This window comes from Lacerta agilis, chromosome 3 (genome assembly GCF_009819535.1).
Source record: "Lacerta agilis isolate rLacAgi1 chromosome 3, rLacAgi1.pri, whole genome shotgun sequence".
NCBI lineage: Eukaryota > Metazoa > Chordata > Lepidosauria > Squamata > Lacertidae > Lacerta > Lacerta agilis.
Window position 1 is genome coordinate 5035001 of NC_046314.1, and position 20951 is coordinate 5055951.

General features: G+C 41.2%; 1 protein-coding gene across 1 annotated transcript; it reads right to left on the reverse strand.

The window, feature by feature from the left end:
• Positions 1-1142: 1142 nt before the first annotated feature.
• On the reverse strand, positions 1143-17337 carry LOC117043215 (cytochrome P450 2K6-like). The gene is made up of 9 exons (XM_033142679.1): positions 17151-17337; positions 16553-16715; positions 15193-15342; positions 14008-14168; positions 12967-13140; positions 8833-8980; positions 2943-3127; positions 2425-2566; positions 1143-1391 (listed from the first exon to the last, which is right to left on the reverse strand). Exons 1-9 carry the CDS (start codon positions 17331-17333, stop codon positions 1204-1206), a joined length of 1494 nt encoding a protein of 497 aa, XP_032998570.1. The 5' UTR covers positions 17334-17337; the 3' UTR covers positions 1143-1203.
• Positions 17338-20951: the final 3614 nt, after the last annotated feature.

A 20951-nucleotide genomic window follows, 5' to 3' on the forward strand; every position in this document is an offset into this window, starting at 1 on the left:
CAGCACACACCCCACTTGAATGGCAGTGCCCATCAACTTTTGGGGAGCTCGGCCCCTCAAATATTTTATTGGGGGGTCCAAAACCCCCTCAGCCCCCTACCCACTGTACAGATAGACTGTGCGTGGCCAGGGGGCTCAGTCGCTCCGGTGCCACGCCTGGCCTTGTCCATCGGCTCCGATCCTGAATGGGGCACAGCGCTCGGCCTGAATAACGTGCATGTTCGGGGTAGGGGGCACTGCCGCAGCTCCTCGCCCCCTCCCTCGGCTCGGGACATGCCAGGCCAGCCATCTTTAATGAAATAATGCCTACATACACACACAACTTTCTCCCATTGAAACACTCACACCTATTTTTCTTTTTAGCATAGTTTTTATTCATTTTCATCCTAATACTGTTTAACATGGTGGCATTAGGGCAGTGGTGGCGAACCTGTGGCACGCGTGCCAGACTTGGCACGCAGAGCCCTCACTGCTGGCACGAGCGCCATCGGCCCATCCGCGCTGTTGTTGTTTTCCCCCCATTTTCTCTCCCCCCCCCCCCCGGCTACAGCTTGCGCCTGCTGTTAAAACCCAGAACCTTTCCTTCCTTCTTTCTTTCTTTTTCTTTTTTTGCTGTTAGCCAGAGATTGTGTTCAGCAATTGGTCTGTTTTTCAATTTGCTGCGTCAGTGGCTGTTTCTGATTGGGCGTAACAGCGTTCGTTTTTTAACCCTTATTGTGCTGGGGGTTTTTGGCGCTTTGGTAGACGATGATGTCGGTGCTGCACGTTAGTTCCCGCGAAGGTATTATTCATCATTTATTTCTGTTCTCTCTCTCTCCCCAAAAAAGCTCAGCAGCTCATTGTTTCCAGACCCTTTATCGTCTTGGTCACAATTCTCTGCACATCTAGCTAGGAATATGATGCTTCAAGATATTTGAAGGTATATGTTAACATGGGAATACATGAAACCAGCTTTGCTGGTTGATCTCTTTGCCTCAAGTGCCATAAGAACTCAGGGCCAGGTTTTAAGAGATGCTCCAATGCTAGTTTCACAGGATTCGGCAGAATGGCAGGTAAAGGGGAACACTTTAGGTTTGTGACAATGCATGGACCAATTCCACCAGTACGTTACTGAATCAAAATACCCCCGTTGAATAGGGGTGTTTAAAAAAAGGCTTGCATTGCACACACAGGTAGGATAAGCAACCCAGGAACTTGTGAATCTTAGAAACGTGGCAGAGCACAGAGCTGGTGGAGCATGGGAGGTGTTAAAACACCAACAGCAGGAGTAAGGTCCAGGTCTTCTTGAGATGTTCCAGGTGGGGGCTGGAAGGTGAATTTCTGCAGAAGACTTGTGAAGAAGAGGAAGAGCTCCATTTTGGCAAGAGTCTCACCTACACATGCTCTCCGACCTGTAATGACACACAGGCAGCAGAGAAACTGGGTTTAGCAGTTGCTTAATAACATCACAAATACTTTAAAGCAGATTAAAATGCAGAGATAAAATAACAGTTCATGGTGCCCATCTTAAAAGAATTATGAACTCCGAATACGAGCCATCCTGCAATGCTGAAAACCAGGGGTGGGAAACCTTTCTCAGCCTGAGGACCACATTCCCTGCTGAGCAACATTCCAGGGGCCGCATACCAATGGTGGCCAGATCTAGTGGCAGAAATGGCCGCAGTAACTGATGCGATTCTTACCTTTGCACAATAGGTTATGTCAGGGAAAGAGGGACTACTCGGGAGGAGCAGGGAGGGAGAGAGGAGCAAGCCAGAGCTGGGAGAAAAGATAGCGACTCATCCAGGGAAGGGGGGTTGCTGGGTTATAGAGAACAGCCACCCATAATCTCCACAGATTCATCCTCCTCCTCCAGCCCCCATCAGGAAATGTCTCCGGAAGATAGGGAGGTGCCAGGCTTGGGGATGACAGAGGAGAGACCCAGCACCGTCAGTCACAGACAGGAAGATGAGCTGAGGGGGGGTAGACACAGACATCATCTCAGGGTGCCTAGCCGTTGGTGGTGTTGGCGGGTGCGCGAAAGCCCGCTACTCCGAGAAACTGAAACTGACTGAGCAGACATGACTGCAGAGACTCTGTAAATTTGTCAAGGACAATAAATAATTATAGCTTACCTAAAGGCTTGTCCTTACTCATGAGCAACATCCAAGGGAAGGAGGATATCCCTGACAGGTTACATTCCAGTAATGTAAAAATCCCATTGATTAAGCACACACTATGCGATTCCATGCGATGCTCTGGTTTGCCAGAAGCGGCTTTGTCATGCTGGCCACATGACCTGGAAACTGTATGCCCACTCCCTTGGCCAGTAACGTGAGATGAGCACCGCAACCCCAGAGTTGGACATGACTGGACCTAATGGTCAGGGGTCCCTTTACCCTTTTGTGCAGGTATACACAAAAGTTAAATAAATAAAAAAGTTACCTGCGGAGAAAGGCATGAAAGCATCTCTCTTTACGAATTTTCCTTCAGAGTTGAGAAAATGCTCAGGATAGAATTTATGTGGTTTCTCCCATTGAGATTCATCATGGAGCACAGAGGACAGCAATGTTATGATGTGAGTCCCCTGCAAAAGCAAAGCAAGAGCTATTTTAAAATAAAGCATATGTTTCTGGTTCAATAAATAATAATATTTAGTGCAGGAGAAATGAGATTTGAGTTCATCTGAGAAATGTCTTTAGTATGAAAAACTTTAATGTATAAACCATGATCTCCCACCAGAAAAGGTTTCTTTTCCAACCTTGTGCTCCTTCCCATTGAGATCTGTTTAATGGGTTAAAACTGATGCCTGGCAGCTTCCAAAGGGTAGATTGCTTGCTTACAGTGGAATGCTATACAAGTCTGCACAGATGTCACCCACAATGAAGTCCATGGGGCTTACTCCCAAGAAAGACTTAAAATATATCATGACTAGTAGGCAATAGTTCAATGACATGGATCACCTTTGGAATGAAGTAGCCATTGAAGGTAACATCTGTAGCTGTGGCATGTGGCAGGTTGGTTGGGTTAATATTGGCAAATCTCTGGATCTCATGGACTACGGCATCTGTATAAGGCATTTTTGTCCGGTGTTCAATCCTTGGCTGAGAAGATCCAACAACCTTTGCAATTTCTTCTTGGACCTTTACTGGGGGAAACAAAAAAGAAAAGCATTGATTTTTCTGCTAAGAAAAGTCTTTGGCTTTTGTCTCTCAAAATATTAATCTCTCCAGCACAGAACTGGCATAAACTGGTTCTGCAATTCCCTGGACTCACATAGTTAATCTCTAGAATTTGACAAAGGTGGTTTTTTTTCTAACAGGACAAACATTTTAGCCAATAACCTGAAATACTGATGGATAGAAATTCATCCAGGATGATTATTAAAATATCACTGCTGAGAATATCCTGAAGTGGTATCTTTTACATATAATGGTAAAAACCAAATATTTCGTGATCCTACCAAGCCATACAAATTTTGGAAAAAATATGGGGGAAAGTTAGCTAGAGGAAGAGCATTTGGACAGAAAGCTGGACAGGAAGAGGAAGATTCAACAGAGGTGGGGGCGAAAGAGAAATAAATATGGAACAAGATGGCTTTGGAAATTCTAACTTGGATAATTGAATGAATGGATATTAAGAGGTAAGAAAGTTAAATATGAAGATGGTCCTGCTTAAAATAGGAGAAAAATGGATTCCAGTAAGGGAAGATTGAAGGAGGTCCCATCAAGATATTAAGAAAATTAGATAAAAATGGTATGTTGTTGTTGTTGTAATTGTTTATGTCATGTTTGTTGTTGTTGTTGTGTGTTTGTTTTTGTTATACATTATAAAATGAATAAAATTATTATTAAAAAAGAAAATTCTAACTTGGAATGTAAATAGGCTAAATAATAAGACTAAATGAATAAACATGACATCAAACAAACCAAGGTCATGGCCATTGGTCCCATCACCTCCTGGCAAATAGAAGGGGAAGAAATGGAGGCAGTGAGAGATTTTACTTTCTTGGGATCCATGATCACTGCAGATGGTGACACCAGTCACGAAATTAAAAACACACCTGCTTCTTGGAAGAAAAGCAATGACAAACCTAGACAGCATCTTAAAAAGCAGAGACATCACCTTGCCGACAAAGGTCCGTATAGTTAAAGCTATGGTTTTCCCAGTAGTAATGTACAGAAGTGAGAGCTGGACCATAAAGAAGGCTGATCAACAAAGAATTGATGCTTTTGAATTATGGTGCTGGAGGAGACTCTTGAGAGTCCCATGGACTGCAAGAAGATCAAACCTACCCATTCTGAAGGAAATCAGCCCTGAGTGCTCACTGGAAGGACAGATTCTGAAGCTGAGGCTCCAATACTTTGGCCACCTCATGACTACCTGTAAAAGACCCTGATGTTGGGAAAGATGGAGGGCACAAGGAGAAGGGGACGACAGAGGATGAGATGGTTGGACAGTGTTCTCGAAGCTACCAACATCAGTCTGACCAAACTGCGGGAAGCAGTGGAAGACAGGAGTGCCTGGCGTGCTCTGGTCCATGGGGTCACGAAGAGCCGGACACGACTAGATGACTAAACAACAACAACAACTGAATAAAATTGAACAGGTTGTAAAGAAGTTAAACTTGGATATATAAAACTTAAATAAAAGGTTGGGAAAGGACTTTGTACCTTCTGATGTAACAAAAAAGAGAGGAGTTGTATAAAACCAGGGTTGGACCCAAAGCAATTATTCAAGAAGGAACAAGGAAGAACATTGACAACCCAGATACCATCACATGGAGAAAAAGTATTATTAAATGGTGTGTATGCACCTAATGAGAAAAAACACCCATATTTTCAAAAGAGGCTAGGAGAAATATTTTTTGAACATTTGAATGAAAAGATTATTTTGATGGACAATTTGAATGGTGTAGCCTCCCTAGATTGGGACAGGAGTATAAGAAAAAATGACACAAAAGAAGGGAAACTACCGAATGCCTTTTTTAGGATAACTGACAATTTAAGTTTAATTGACATTTGGAGGAAAAAAACACCCACAGGACAATGCATATTTTATTTGAGCGCAAATAATTCTGTGAGCTGAAAAGACTCTGTATGGACTTCTAAAGATTTGTATGCTAAGGTAAAGAGGGCAGAAATTCTATCAAGAACAATATGAGACTACAACTCTATAACAGCGGAATTAAGAACAGGGATAAGTTTCCCAATGAGATGGAGACTACGGGTAAATGAAAATTTATTAAATGATCAAGAAATATTAGAAAAGGGGGGCAAAAAATCAAACCATTTTTTTGAAATTAATTTAAACCAAGAGACAGATTTAAAGGTGGTATGGGATGCAAGTAAAGTGGTAATGGGTGTGTGTGGTTACATTGCAAAGTGCATACCAAAGAAATATTAGAGAGCAGAAAAAGCAAGAAATTTTACAAGAAATAAAAGGAAAACGAAAAGAATTAATAAATTCCCCTTGAAAAGAGATAGTGAAACAGGATATCAAGATGTTGCAAATGCAATATTCAATGATAATAAACCAAGAAATAGAGTGGAAATTTAAATATTTAAAACAGAAACAATTTCAACAGGCTAACAAGCCATGGAAATTATTAGCTTGGCAAATAAAGAAGAAACAAGAAAAAAACCACTCCAGTATTTTGCCAAGAAAACTCCATGGACATAAGGAGAAGCTTTGAGAAGAAAGTGAGAGTTTCCAAGGCATGCTCTGGTTCATGGGGTCACGGAGAGTCGAACACGACTAAGAGGACTAAACAACAACAGATTACCTAAGATACCAAAAGATAAAATGTCATTTGTTAATGGATCTGTAACAATGATGGAATTACAGCAAGTAATTTTACAGGGTAAATTAGGGAAGGCACCCGGACCTTATGGACTTTCAGCAACATAATATTAAAAAATTACAGGATTACTTAATACAACCTTTAAAAGATATTATGAATAAGTCTTTGAATACAGGAAAGTTACCCAAATCCTGGAAGAGTGCATACATAACTGATTCATAAGCAAAATAGAGACCCAAAGCTGGTTAAGAGCTATTGACCTATTTTGTTGTTGAATAAAGATTCTAAACTGTTTGCAGACATATTAGCTAATAGGTTGAAAACTGTATTAAAATAGGTAGTATTATGAAGTACCTTGTCTGTGCTGGTTGAAGGGATGGTTGTTATTGAAGAATCCACATATTTTAGATTTGGAAGGACATGATATCCTTTTTGGTTGGCACATTTATTTGTGGTATAAAAAGGTGAAAGTACATAAAGGTTTTACAAACCATATGATCATAATGTTAAATATTATAAAATGGAGGAGCTTCCGGTAGTTGGCACGGATGGGAATGGCCGAAAGATACCATCGCTCCCGACCCCCATGGGGAACTCCGAGGCTGTAATGGGAGTATGCAGCCTCCCTTACCTTCCCAGGAGTGTGGGAAGGACTGCCTTGCCCGCAGATGCCCCTTAAACCTGCTCTGACCCTTTGGGAAAATGAGCAGGGGGGCCAGGGCAGAGAGCACCCGGGGGGAGGAACTCCTGAGGCCAGCCCGATCGTACAAGATCCCCAACGCTGTAAAATATAAATTAGTGAGAAGTCTTAGGCATGCTTCAAACGAAGGAGGAAAAAGTATTTTGTTAAAAAAAACCTCAGCCACTGAACTATTAAGAAGAGAAGAGAAGTTTTTATCACCGTATTGGTATGTGAAGCGGGACGGAAGGGGGGGGGAGCCCCGGACTCTGTGATTGTATTTTGCTTTAATATTTTAAATAACGGGCAAATACTACCCCCTGAAGACCCAACTTTATTATATATAACAAGTGAGATCTGAAAGACTGATAATTCGAATTTGGTGGAGATGATTTGAAATTATATACAAAAACTGTGTGGGACTTAATGAAAAGTAAACACGCTGTCCTAATGAGAGGAGAAGGAAATTGTTAACATCTGGAAGGGGGTGAAAGGCGTTTTTATCTGTTGATTTTGGCAAAAGAGGAACCCCTTGGACACTGACTGATTTTAATTGGAAGAACTTGGTTGACTGCCCAGAAATGAAGTAGTTGGAATTTGCCCGGACTGCATAAGCTAGAAATGGGAAGGAGAAGGTGCCAATTTTTTCTTTAATATATGAATCTTCAATTACGACTGGCTAATTCTCCTAAAAGATGTAAGTGGGTGCAGACGGGTGCATAATAAATGTGGAAAAATATTTGGAATACAAAAAAGAAGCAATATGAAGCAATATGAAGTCATATTTTAAATTTGATGTATAATTTGAAAGAAAGTATTGTTAATTTATGTTTATTATTTGTGTGATGCAAGATTTAGTGTTTTGTTGTGTTTTATGTTTGAAATCCTTTTTTTAAAGAAACATAAATTTAATAAAGACTTATTTTAATTAAAAAAAAAAAAAAAAGAAGATGGCGATTGTTTATATGTGGCTTTTGGACTCAGCTCGTCAAAGGGGAAGGGACTGTATACTGGAGAAATATGGACTTAAATCCTCACAGAGACACTGTTTGCTTTGATTTATCTTGCCTGTTGGAACATATCAGAGGCTGTGAAAAGACTGGAACGCAAAAACAAAGGACAATAGATAAGAAGAAATACCTCCGAAATTTGAAGCATGGGAAGTCATTAAACAAAACTAAAATAATAATAATTCGGTTGATTTGGAACTTTTCTTTTTTTTATTTGATAATTAGATAAATAATTTGGAATGTAATTTGGAATGTTTCATGTGATTCTGTTGTATTGGAAACCCTAATAAACATGATTTGGCAAAAAAATTATAAAATGGAAATTCAATAAAAATTAATTAAAAAAATATAAACTATATAATCGGGGTGGGGGTGGGGGGTTATACAGTATGGAATAAGTATAAAAACCTGTAGGAGACCAAAACACCACTATGACTTTCACCTTTGGAGCCCATAGCAGTGAAAAAGAAAAATATGATGGAAAATTGGGCAACATAGAAATTTAAGTGGAGAAGGTGGAGTGTTTAAATTAAAATAAGGATTTATCAGTGATGTTAGCAACATGATTACAATATCATTTGAATGAAGTATTTAAAAAGGATATATAGTAGGGGGTTGGGGGTGAAACATCAAACCTAGAAAGAGACCTGTTAAACTGTAATGTTAAAGCAATATCTAAAATGTATAAGATATTATTGGAATTGGAGACAAAGGACAAACAAGTGAAATCTTCAATGATACTCTGGACAATAGTTATTGGTAATAATATAGAAATGGATGCATGGGAAAGTATATCGAACATGGATATAAAATTTACAGAATGCTATAGTTTAAGAGAAAATTATATGAAAGCATTATATAGATGGTACTTAGCACCTAGTAGATTGGCTAAAATGTATAAACCCAAATTGAATATGTGCTGGAAATGGTGCTCTTGTAATAAGGTTAAAGCTTACTGGGATATGATATATAATGGACTGGAAAAGATGTTTAAGGTGTTTAAAAAACCAGAAGATAACATTATTATTATTTTTTAAAAAGAAAGGAATGGAAATGATTTACTGAGTAATTACAGACAAACTGTAAACAGTCCCAAAAAATATATGGGATATATACAGGAATATATATCTGAAATAATATGTTGAAATAATTTGTTGTATGCAGGAATATGAAATGAAATGAAATGTAATGAACCACAGGAAGAGGGAGAAGGGAGTCCAGGTTGAAATGTTAAACTTATGACTGAACAATTGTATATATGTAAAAATATAAATATTTTCTCTCTCTAATAATTGCATATACGGTAACTGGAATTAAGCTATCTCAGAATAATGGGAGCCTACCCAATGAAAAGCACTCACTCTGAATTTCAGGATATTTCATCATTAGTAACAGTCCCCACTGCAGTGTGGCAGAAGTGGTCTCCATGCCAGCAGCTAATAAGTTGGACACAACAGTTTTTAAGTTTTCGTTGTGGAAATATGCATTTGTCTTGTTCTTCTTCTTCTCCTGGGTTGCAAAGAGTATGAACAGGTAAAAACGAATAGAGTGAGAAAATTTCATATGCAGAGATAAAAATGAATATCTGACAGGACCTGATGATCCAAAGTACTGCTGCACATCACCCCAATTGCTGAGCAGCGAGAGATTCCAGGTTCTCCAGACTATGCCATCATGATGATACAGGGTTTGTTTACACTTATATACAACCTGAGCCTAAGCTGGAGGGGCTCAGCATCAAGACCCCAAAATGTCTTGCTTCTCCATAGTCACAGCTGTTGTTCTCCATCTACCAGCTAAGACAGGAGGTCGGGTGTCAGACTTCATGGGAATCTGATCCCCCTCCCTCATGACTTGATGCCAGAAACAGGAAAACAAGACGTTCCTATCAATGTTTTTATTCAAGATTCACAGAGACGTACCACTCAGCAGCCGAGTGGCCACTCGGATAATGGCGTTGCTCCAACTGGTCTCTCTCCCCCTCCCTTCCTAGCAACAGCATTTACCTTTACGGTGGCCACCAGAGGTTAATTTTCTACGAGTCTTTTGCTCTTGCACTTTCAATGCATGATGGGTTCTGGGAGAATGCTTCCCAGCTTCTGTCTGTCTCCCCCTTCTCTTCTCCCTTCACCTCCCAACTCTTCTGTTCACCTCTCTGAGTTGTGACTTTCCTCAAACCACTGCTGCAAATCAATACTGCCTACCTTCTCTAGAAGGTTCAAGAGGAGGGGGCAGTTTCCACCATTTCCCCTCAGTCCAGTCTCTGACATGGGGGAAACTTGGCGATCCAGCTCCTTCTTCTCTTTCAAGGACTGGACTGAAGAGCAGAGAGAGGAGGAGGGCTGGAGATCACCTCCTCTGCTCCCCTCGGAGGAGGAGGAGGAGGAATGGTGGGGAAGACAAGGAAGGATGCGTTCGCAAAACGCAAGTTAGCAGCGCTGCGGGGAGATGCAGGAGACACAGAAGGCTTCTCAGGAAAGGATGTACTACTGTATAGTGGAAAAGCTCTCTATGTTCAGAAGGAAACCTCTGAGCCAAGGTCTTATGACAATGCCATGATAACCCTACAGCTGAACACTTTGGGCAGCACAACTTTGAAAGGAAATTTAAAGAGCATATTTTAAAGGTACATATATATTATGAAAAGTCTTAGTAAAATTTTATATATATATATATATATATATATATATATATATATATATATATAATTTTACTAAGACTTTTCATAATATATTACAATAAAAAACAAACTAATCTAAACAAAAATAAAAACTACAAAAAGAAGAGTGCAATGTCCTCTCTCACAGGTAGATCTTGACTCTTGTCCCACACAGAAAGAGGTGAACCCTCCCAGCTCTCACCTGGGAGCTTCCCTTTCTTCACCCAGCCTCCCACCTAGGGAGATCTTCCCTTCCCTGCCTCTTCATCAACCATCCATCACCTTCATCGGCACGAAACCCCCTCCTTAACACAGAGTGCAGGACAACAAAAAACAAAGTAAAGCAAAATTTAAAATAATGCAAAGAATAATATGGGGGGGGGGAGAGAGAAAATAATAAGGGAATGAAAGAAAAAGAGATAGAAATAAATAAATAAAAAGGACTTCCAATTCTCTGCCTGTCGGTTGTATATATAAGAGTTATTCTTATATATAAGAATTTTAATTATAATTATAAGTATTAACAATGTTCACTCCAAGGTGATATCAACTGTTCCTCCTTCTGCTAGGCCTTCTCAGTAGTGGCGCCCGCCCTGTGGAATGCCCTCCCATCAGATGTCAAGGAAATAAGCAGCTATCCTATTTTTAAAAGACATCTGAAGGCAGCCCTGTTTAGGGAAGTTTTTAATATTTAATGCTGTATTGTTTTTAACACTCGATTGGGAGCTGCCCAGAGTGGCTGGGGTATAAATAATGAATTATTATTATTATTTCCAGTCTTCAAGTCTGGGCATCTGGAAATCATTAATTTTTCCTTTCACACACAAAATCTAAAAGAGATTATCCAGGTATTATTGTGGATAAAAGTCACCAATACTCTTCCTCCAACAACAAAAAACTTTACCTCCAATACTGAGAAACAATAAATCTTTGATCTTTATTCCCTCATGAGGCTCTTGTCTGTGGTCATATATTGAGATGATGCTCCATAGATATTTACTTATTGTATAATCATTAATTCACACCCAGATCAACATCTTCCAATCCCATTTCCTGTTGGCTATGGTTTTCCATCCTTCTTTTTATAGGCTTCCATTTCCTCTTCTTTTTCCAAGAATGTTGCCAGAGGCTCAATAGCTTTCACCTCTAATTTCATTCCAAATTGTACGCAGAGGCCTTTCTTTCTCAACTCTATCTCTGCCAGCTCAGGAGATTTCTTAGTCTCTCCTTACAGGGTTTCCTTCCTCTCCTTCAACATCATAATTCCGCCTTTTGGCTGTTCCACCCCTCCAGGCACCTCTGTGGATATCCTCACAATTACATAATCTATTGCCTCCCACATTACCATTCCATTCTCCTGTTCTGGCAATCCACCACCAGTATTTCCCCTTAAGTACTCTGCAACTTCTCTGGTCTCATCTTTGTTCAATCCATTTTTTATCAACAATTTAATGCATCTTTGCTCCAAATTCTTCCAATAGTTCATTCAATAGTTGCTGCATGACACCAACCAGCAGTGGGGAGTTTTTCAGTATTTTCACCATACTGAGTACTTTTTCTAAGATCCACACGGTCCTTGCTTATGAGGGATACATTCCTAGCATATCTCTCACAAAGGTGCAGCCATGTAGTTTCACATTACAAACAGCAGATTCACAAGTGAGGCAGGGGATCAAAAACAGAGTGAAATAACATGAAAACCTCTCAGAGTACCTCTTAGCTGTTTAGAAGCTTTATTTGGTACATACCGGTATGCTTAAATCATGCTTTTCAACAACTTACAGTATATTTCCACTATTACTTTGCTGCATATTTTGTGATTTTTAAATCTCTGCTGGATTTCTCTCAAGAAACAGTACTTGCCCAAAACTTGGTTCTTAGCAGCCAATAATTCTACTTTCTACTATTTCCCCCCATTGTACAAACAGCTACTCTCCTATCTAAAAGAGGCTCAGCCTCAGACCTCCATGCATTTGCAGCAAGACAAACAAGAAACCGAAAAAAGAAGAGAATTTTTTAAAAGACAAAAAGAAGGGGGAAGGATAATAATTCTAAGCTCTTTATCACTTATACCTTAACCCTACAGGCAGTGTAGATTAAAATTATAACCAAATTCAGGCCTGTATATCTGCTTTAACTTTTCAAACTTTTCAAAGCTTTTAGAAACAATTTCCAACCTGTTATTTAGAACTCTATCGTCACCCAACCACCTGTTTCCTTTTCTGGGTACTAATTAATTGGTAAACAGAAACTCCAATTCATATTCATTTCCAACCTTAGTAATGGTTAAAAGAACTGAAGCCCTGATTTAAGGGTGATTGTGCAGTGAATGGGCCAATGTTTTTTCCTTGCTCCAAAATGCCTCCCCACCCTCAAAGTTTCCTATCTCCTCTGGTGTGAATAATGCCTTCTTCTGGGCACATGAGGCATTATACCATCCCTCACTTGTATCAAAAGGGAGTCTGGCAACCATCACCTCTCATCACTGCATAATTATCTCTCTTGGCAGAAGCATCAGCAGCCAATGGTCACTCTGCCATAATTCCACCCCTGGAAATTCATATACGCCCATTGGCATGTTTTCTTGATAAAGGATTTTTTTTTTTCAGGAGTGCTGGTGAGCATGCAACCTTTGCCCCTGCAGAAGCAAGTTCTGTAACACATTAACAATGGCTGACTATTGGAAAATGGTAGGAACTAGGAAGTATGCCAGGTTGGTCCCTTCTGAAGTGAAACTCCTTGACTACTCCTTATGCATGCACTTGTGAATATGCCCTTAAAACATGAATTGAAAATGTCAACGCTTATTCTGGGACAAACTAAAAGACTCCATTACCTCTTGCTGTTGGATAAGAAATGAGTCAATGAAGCTCCTCTGGTCATTTTCATCCAGATCTCTGAGGTGTTTTATGAAGGTGGCATTTATGAAGGCAAACAGCTCCGCTCTGTTTTGAATGAAAGTCTTAGGAGCCCCCAGAAGAAAACCAAGAGCAGGAAACATGTTATACAGCTGAAAGGATAAAAATGTGGAAAAAGAAAAAGAGACATTATGAAAGCTCAGTACTGTACTCTCAGCTGGGTCTCTCAAAGCATGGCTGCCCAAATACAAAACAAAGCTCTTGAATGGCATTTGGAATGGGGGGCAGGGTACCTCAGGACAGCGTAATTTTTGTGCAACCCCAGGAAAATAGGCTACGACGGTTCTCCTCTGGAGGTTCACCTTCAGAGAGGGAGAGCTGCCCTTGGAGGCCCCTTCTGAGCTATCATGGAACCATCTTTCACTTGTTCTTCCTTGTTACAGGTAGGTAGCCGTGTTGGTCTACCATAGTCAAAACAAAATAAAAAATAAATAAATCCTGGTCTGAACAGAGACATTGGATTCTTATCTCATTATACATGACAAAGCTATTTTTAGCAATCTCACCCCTTGCTAATTGCAGTCCTTAACAGTCATCAACAGGTTTTCCACACCCATCAGCCAATCACCCATTCCCACCACCCTTCTGAGTAATACCCCTCCTCACTCTCTCACTATATGTAAGGGTCTGGTGACTTCCGTTTCAGTGTATCTGAAGAAGTGTGCATGCACACGAAAGCTCATACCAAGAACAAACTTAGTTGGTCTCTAAGGTGCTACTGGAAGGAATTTTTTATTTTGTTTGTTCTTCCTTGTCCTTGGAGTCCCAATGGCAGTGAGGCCAGAAAGCGTGTTTTCTAAATATTTTGAATCACTACCAGGTCTCTCAAGATATCAAGATTCTGTGTTTTGTAGTGAAACCTGAACAATATACAGTACAATAAACAGGTTGCCCTGCCCACTTTGCATACACTGTTATTACAATCAACTGTTTGTTTTAATTGGAAAAAAATAGATTACCATGACTGAAGAACTTCCAAAAAGTCGGGCATTTTCATTGACCAACTTCAGAAGTCTTATGTATGTGGGATCTTCATAATCAAATCGCTTGCCTAGTAGTATGGCCACTATAATATTGGCAACAGCTGCATTCATAATTGTGGTTGTCTCAAACGGCTTTCCTATACATGAATATGACAGTTAAACAGAAATATGGAGAGGGCATTGTTTTTAAGTCTGCTCTTTGTTGCCTTAAGTCCCCACTGGCAGCTTACCTATGTGTAGACCTCACTTATCAAAGAAAGTGATTCTAATTGCTGCTGGGTGTAGCCATGGCTAGGCTAAAAAATGCTTAAAAGGGCCTGGAAGTCACAGCAGCTATTGGAGTATAATCTACACACTACAGGAACAGACCAATTACGTCTCCACAGGGAACCCTGGGAACTGTAGTTCTGGAGTTAGCCATAAGTATGGGCTCATCCACACTTCCACTTCACACATGCTTTCTAGGCATGGTTGGGGGGGGGATCCTCTTTCCCCATTCCTTTCCAAGGGGAAACCCACTCTTTAGCAGTAGATCAGAACCAATGGCAATTGGGGAAAGCCCAAATTGCTCCAAAGTATGGTTTTTCCCAAGGGAAAGCAGCGGGAGAAGAGGAAGTGTGGATTGAGCCCTATGGAACACAACACTCCAGGCACCTTTAAAGTGCTGTGCTTATGCAATGGTTTGGCTTCACTTCCGGATGTACAATGGGATCTGTGCTTCTGGAAGTTAGGAATATGTAACACAATAGTCTTGGCACCTTTAAACAATGGTAGTTGTTGTGTATTGATTCAAGGGTTATCATAGCTGTATTACATTGTCTGTATTCACATTAGGGGAAAGTAACCGCCTTCCCGTTCCAGAAGGTACAGCTACTATTGGTTCATTAAAGTTGCTGCAATTGCATCCTCAGTCTTATTGGTTCCCACCAAAAGGCAGCCTTGTGATTGCTTGAGATTGTTCCCTCCAAAATGTATCCTCTACTGTCCCTATAAATGTATCTCCCTCTCCTCAGCTCCCCAGTCTTGTTTGTCTGAATAAAGAGTGTTACATGAAGAAGCTGTCTCCTGCTTGCTATGTCAGAGCTGAAATCACTTGCTGAATCTCGACCCCCACGTTACAACAGTAGTATAGCTATGCACCAGGGGAAAACACCAACCCACCTTCGTAAGATTCAAATTTCTTTATCAGGACACTGCATTCCTCAACAATTCTATCCTCTATGGTCCTCTTTCCCATTCCATAGTCCCGCAATGTGCTTAAAGCAAACCGTCGCATCACCTTCCAGTTCTCACCATTAGACAGAACTATACCTGAAGAGACGGGAAGAAAGGTTTCATGTTTGCATGGCCATTGAACAAAGAATCAATAAATTATGTTCTGCATTTCTTCCATGGAACTGAGAATGGACCCTAGCTATTCTCCCATTCAGACTCAGACTTCTGAGCTTTGACAAAGTAGCTGGTAGATGTGCCATCAGAGCATGACCTGAGAACACATTGATCAATATTCTGCATTACAAAGTGTAGGATAGAGGGTTGTTTGTACATGTCAGGGGTCCCAGCAGAACTCAGTTTGTTACTTTGTATTCTATCGGTGGACATTATGCCTCCTTCATGTTTCCTCTCTGTGTAGGCTGGGCCAGAAAATGGTCAGTCAGTTTTCCCCAGTGTGTGGCACTACTTTTCCATGTGACAATTATTGTCAGGGACCATGTTGAGGAGGACTACAATGAGGAGGCATGGTGGGAGCTGCCTCTTCCCCCTGACCCTCAGTCTCCCCAGGAGCAGGAGGACAGTATAGATTTAGATAAGTGGTTTGCAGAGGGGCATAGCTGAGAAGGGAAAAGCTGGGAAATACTGGATAGAGAACAGCTAGGAGAAGAAACACTGGAAGAGAGAGGGGGTTTACACATTCACAGTCGCTGGATAACACCCCCCCTCCCCTCGATCTAGGAGGGCTCAAAAAGTCTCCAGACAGAAAGCACAGCAACTACACGCTCAGGTTATGAGATGTAGGAGTGACGTGGATTGATAGGGATGGTTGGGGGAGGGGGAAGCCTTAATTGGGAGCACCACTATTCTAGCGAGAGGCATTTGTTGTCCCTTACTGTGATTATTAAAGAATTCTAACTGGTAAGAAGACTCTGTTTCCTTTGTTCTGCTTATCTACTGCCATGGGGGGAAGAAGCCGATTCCCTAAGCCCGACAATTACAGTCGTACCTCGTGTTGCATTTGCTTCGGGTTGCGAACGGCACGGGTTACGAGCGTGCCGAACCCAGAAGTAACGGAACGGATTACTTCCGGGATCGGTGTCTTGCGCATGCACAGACACATGCAATGACATCATGTCCATGCGCAGGTGTGCTGAATTGCGGCCCGCGCATGCGCAGAAGCGGTGCTGCGGGTTGCAGACTGCTCAGGATGCGAATGGGGCTCCAGAACAGATCCGGTTCGCATCTAGAGGTACCACCGTATTCAGAATTCACATTACTAGTTTCAATAAAAAGGGAAATGCCTCACCAAAGTCTTGTGCAAGATCTTTAAATAATGGAATGATGGGCCTGTCTCCAAATGCATCCGCCTGATTAACCAGAGCTTCCTTTATTGTCTCATATCCTGCCAACACCACAATTTTCTGGGGTCCCATTTGGATGCTGAAGACGGGGCCATACTGCTTTGACAACTGAAATTCAATAGAAGAAAAAATGGGAAACAGAGTTCTGGCATACCCAAAGAATATATTAATGTAAATCATCTCTGACAGAACCAAGACTGCATTAGCTTTCACATTTACCTTAGACTATTTTCAGTTTTTTTCAATAACTATTATTGAACTCAGTAGAAATTACTTCCATGTCATTGTGCCTTGGACTGAGCTGAAAACATATGACTTAAGAATAGCAATTTTGTAGCATGAATTCATTTTTTTGTTTCCTTGCAAATCACCATGCAAAACAGAATCCAAATAACATAGTGATAAAGTAAAAGAGCATTGTCTATGCCACAATGCTCTTCAAGACATTTGCTACTAATAGCTGTAGCATTTTCTACCCCGCTCATCTGACTGGGCTGCCCCAGTTCCCTTTAGCCCTGCCATGGGAAGAACTGGAAGCTTTACCTTTAACATGGTTCTGTGAGGTCTCTTCAGATCCATGATGTGGAGATTGCCAATGAGAGGTAAAGGCCTCGGTCCTGGTGGAAGATTTTGGGAGCTCTTGTTCCAGAAAGTGCCCAGTTTCAAAACAAAGAAAATCATAAGGATAAAGAGAAACAACGCTGGAAGCGGCTCTGTCCAATCCATTTTGTTTCAGCAAACAATTCCCCCCCCCCAGTGGTTATAATGAAAGCTACAGTGTAGTTTGGTCAAGGACAATGTCTTGCAACCGCAGTGAGCAGCATATATATTATCCTAGGCACTGTCTCTAGAAAATCATTAAACCATCCAGTGAAATGGAAAGTGTCGTGCTTTGTCCCTCCAATTGTTTCTTCTCCTCCACAAAGATTCAAAGCTGTACACTGGATGGTTTGCCTTTCAGTTTAATGTTTACTCAAGGGCGTGCTGCCCCCTTCCAAAAACTAATGCTTTCCAGAACAGATTCAAACTCTCTTGAATCTGGCTGCAGACCTGTCACTCAGGATTATCTGTAAAATCAATCTGTTATAATGGGAGTAAAGGGAAGCATTGTGAAATTCTTTGGAGTAATTTTTAGGGAAGTTTTTAAACTGTGATATTTTAAATGTATTTTAATGTTTGGTGGAAGCCGCCCAGAGTGGCTGGGGAGACCCAGCCAGATGGGCAGGGTACAAATAAATTATTATTATTATTATTATTATTATTATTATTATTATTGAACTGCATTTAGGGAGGTATGTTTCAAAGTCCACCAGTATGGACTTCTGGTGAGGCAAGATGGCAAAGCCCCACAGCAGCACGGAGCCCCTGAGGACCACGAGCACCAATGGTGCTGCCTGGCTGGTGCCCACACCACCAACCTGGCCACCGCCGCCATCGCGATCAGTAGGTAAGTATGGGACCCCAACGCGACAACCAGGGAGGCTGCACGGAGCTTCCAGTGCCCCCAGTGGCCTTGACCCCACTGGGACCTGAAGGATCCCACCGATGGCCCAGCAGAGCTCCAAGGCCTGAAGGCTTCCAGAGCTGATCAGAAAAGAAGAAAAAACCTCCAGATAAAAACCTGGCAACCAAAGGTCTACACTGTCTAAAAGACTTCTACGAAAACAACACACCAATACCAACACATGAAATCCAATACAAACTAGGGGACACCTAAATACCTTGGCTACCACACCATCAACTACATGCCTTCTTAAACAACCCAGCAGTAAAATCAGCAGCCATTAGGCCCTTGAGCACCTTCAAAAACCTCCTGACAGCAGAGGGACACAGCAAAGGGAATGGTATCCACAATATACAAAATATTGCTCCCAAATCCCACAACCCTCCTTGACGCAATCAAAGAACAATGGGAGCACAACATAGGCTATGAAATTAACCCTGTCCAATGCACTAGAATGTGGTCTCAACCTCCTTTTAAGACCATATCAGCCAAAAGAATGGAACTCACTCGGAAACTCACCTACAATACTGGTGGTACTTAACACTACGGAAACTGGTACTGACACACCCAGGAACCTCACCAAGATGTTGGAGAGGCTGCGCCTCCACAAGCACATACCTCCATATGTGGTGGGAATGCCCTAAAATCCAACCCTTCTAGACAGCAATCCTACAAGAGATATGCAAAATAACTAAACAGGTATTAGAACTCACTCCAGAACTGGCCATACTTGAATATCTTCCAAGATCATAATGACCACTCACATTATACAGAGCTTATAACCCACCTACTCTCAGCAGCCTCATAGCCAGACACTGGAGAGACCTGTCAGGAGTAAACACGAACCAATAGTATCAAATTGTATGGGAAATGGCCTTACTAGAAAAGCTAACTAATAAACTGAATCTGACATGGGGACAAATCAAAGAGGATGACTTCACCCCAGTATGGCTCCCCTTTATCACACAAACAGCATAAAGTATCACTGTGGTGATAATATGAACCATAAACAACCAAATCCACCACACAATGGCTGAAAATATAATGAAAGATTTACTGGAACACTCTTCTGAAAAACAAACGTTCCTTCAACTAAGCCACATGTTTAACAAAGCCATGTATAGGTCATATAACTGAATACATAGTGTAAGATAAAATGTTCATGCAACTGAACCATTCAGCAGTAGGTTGGGTATAGCAACAAAATCTCGATGCCACCAAAAAGTTCACAGATTGTTGATGGTGAAATGATGGTAGAATTCTTCAGAGGTTAGGAGCAAAAATCTCCTAGATGTAATAGTAGATGAGGAGTGTACATGTAAGTCTTGCAAAATCACCATCCAGACGAAATCAACACAAGTGGCACAAGAGAGGGAAAAAGAAGACCTGTCCTCCGGATTACTCACAGGTTTCGCTATATGTGGGAATATGTTTCATAGGTGCCTTTGCACCTGTGGTTATTTATGTTTATTTATGTTTACTTTATAATATCCTTCTGCCTTGGAAGGAAGGGTAAAAAGGATCCGACAGGCAGCTCACTGCATGGATCCTTCCGCGGGTAAAAAAGGCGCTCTAACTTTAAATAAGGTAACGGTCATTAGTCTGCTTCCCGCCTAAACTTAGCACGGTAACAGGACTGTAATTGGTTGTTATGCTTGTTATGACGTTGGTTGACCCTCTAATAAATAGCGGCCGCTCCCTGTTGTGGTGTGGAGAAAGCGCGAGGGAAGCCGTGTAAGAACATCATTGCGTGGCAAGCACAGAGAGAAAGAGAAACTGAAACCAACCACGCAGGGTAGTGGTAGGCTTCTTCACCAGACTGCAGTCTCCGTTGTATTTATTTCATTTTCGTTTAAAAAACCTTTTATTTGGCCGTCTAGTTTTTGGCCACCATTTGGTTTAGTTCTTCTTCTTTTCCGGAACATTTTGGAACTCACAGACGCTCGCAGAAAACTTCCGAGGCAACAACATTCCGAACTCACAAGCTAACAACAACAAGAAAAATGCACTAGTTACAAGTAACACTTTCCATGGTTTGAAGTGTCTTTAAATAAATTGTACTGCTTGTATTTCAGTTTCTTTGACTACAGTGGCATTATTTCCTTTTACTCAGTACCATCATCACCAATAGCTAATGTTTATTTTATGCTGCTGATGCCCAGATTAGACCTGATTCTATGCAACTCACTGATGCCCAGATTAGGATTTTAAAACTTAACTTCCAATCAGAAGGTCGGCGGTTTGAATCCTCGTGACGGTGTGAGCTCCCGTTGCTTGGTCCCAGCTCCTGCCCACCCAGCATTTCGAAAGCACGTCAAAGTGCAAGTAGATAAATAGGTACTACTCCGGTGGGAAGATAAATGGCATTTCCGTGCGTTGCTCTGGTTTCGCCAGAAGAGGCTTAGTCATGTTGGCCACATGACCTGGAAGCTGTACGCTGGCTCCCTCGACTAGTAAAGCGAGATGAGCGTTGCAACCCCAGAGTTGTCTGCAACTGGACCTAATGGTTAGGGGTCCCTTTACCTTTACCTTTACCTTTACCAATATTATGGTGGAAAGAGTTGAGTTAAATGCAGAATTGCAGTATCTGTGAAAAGAGGCACTAAATTATAGCCTCTGGCTTCATTTTAGGGTCTGTCTGATCAACTCCAGGACACTGCGGCTTGGGTGTGAAGTCACTTGTGACTTAGTGTATTTATTTTATCAGTAAACATTCTCTCAAATTATTTTGCTGCTAGGTTCTGAATACATTAGAAACACAAGCATTAAGTGGGTAGTGCTGTAATGTGTGAATGTGCATAATATTAATACTAGTCCAGAAAATTTTTGCTCTGGTTTTA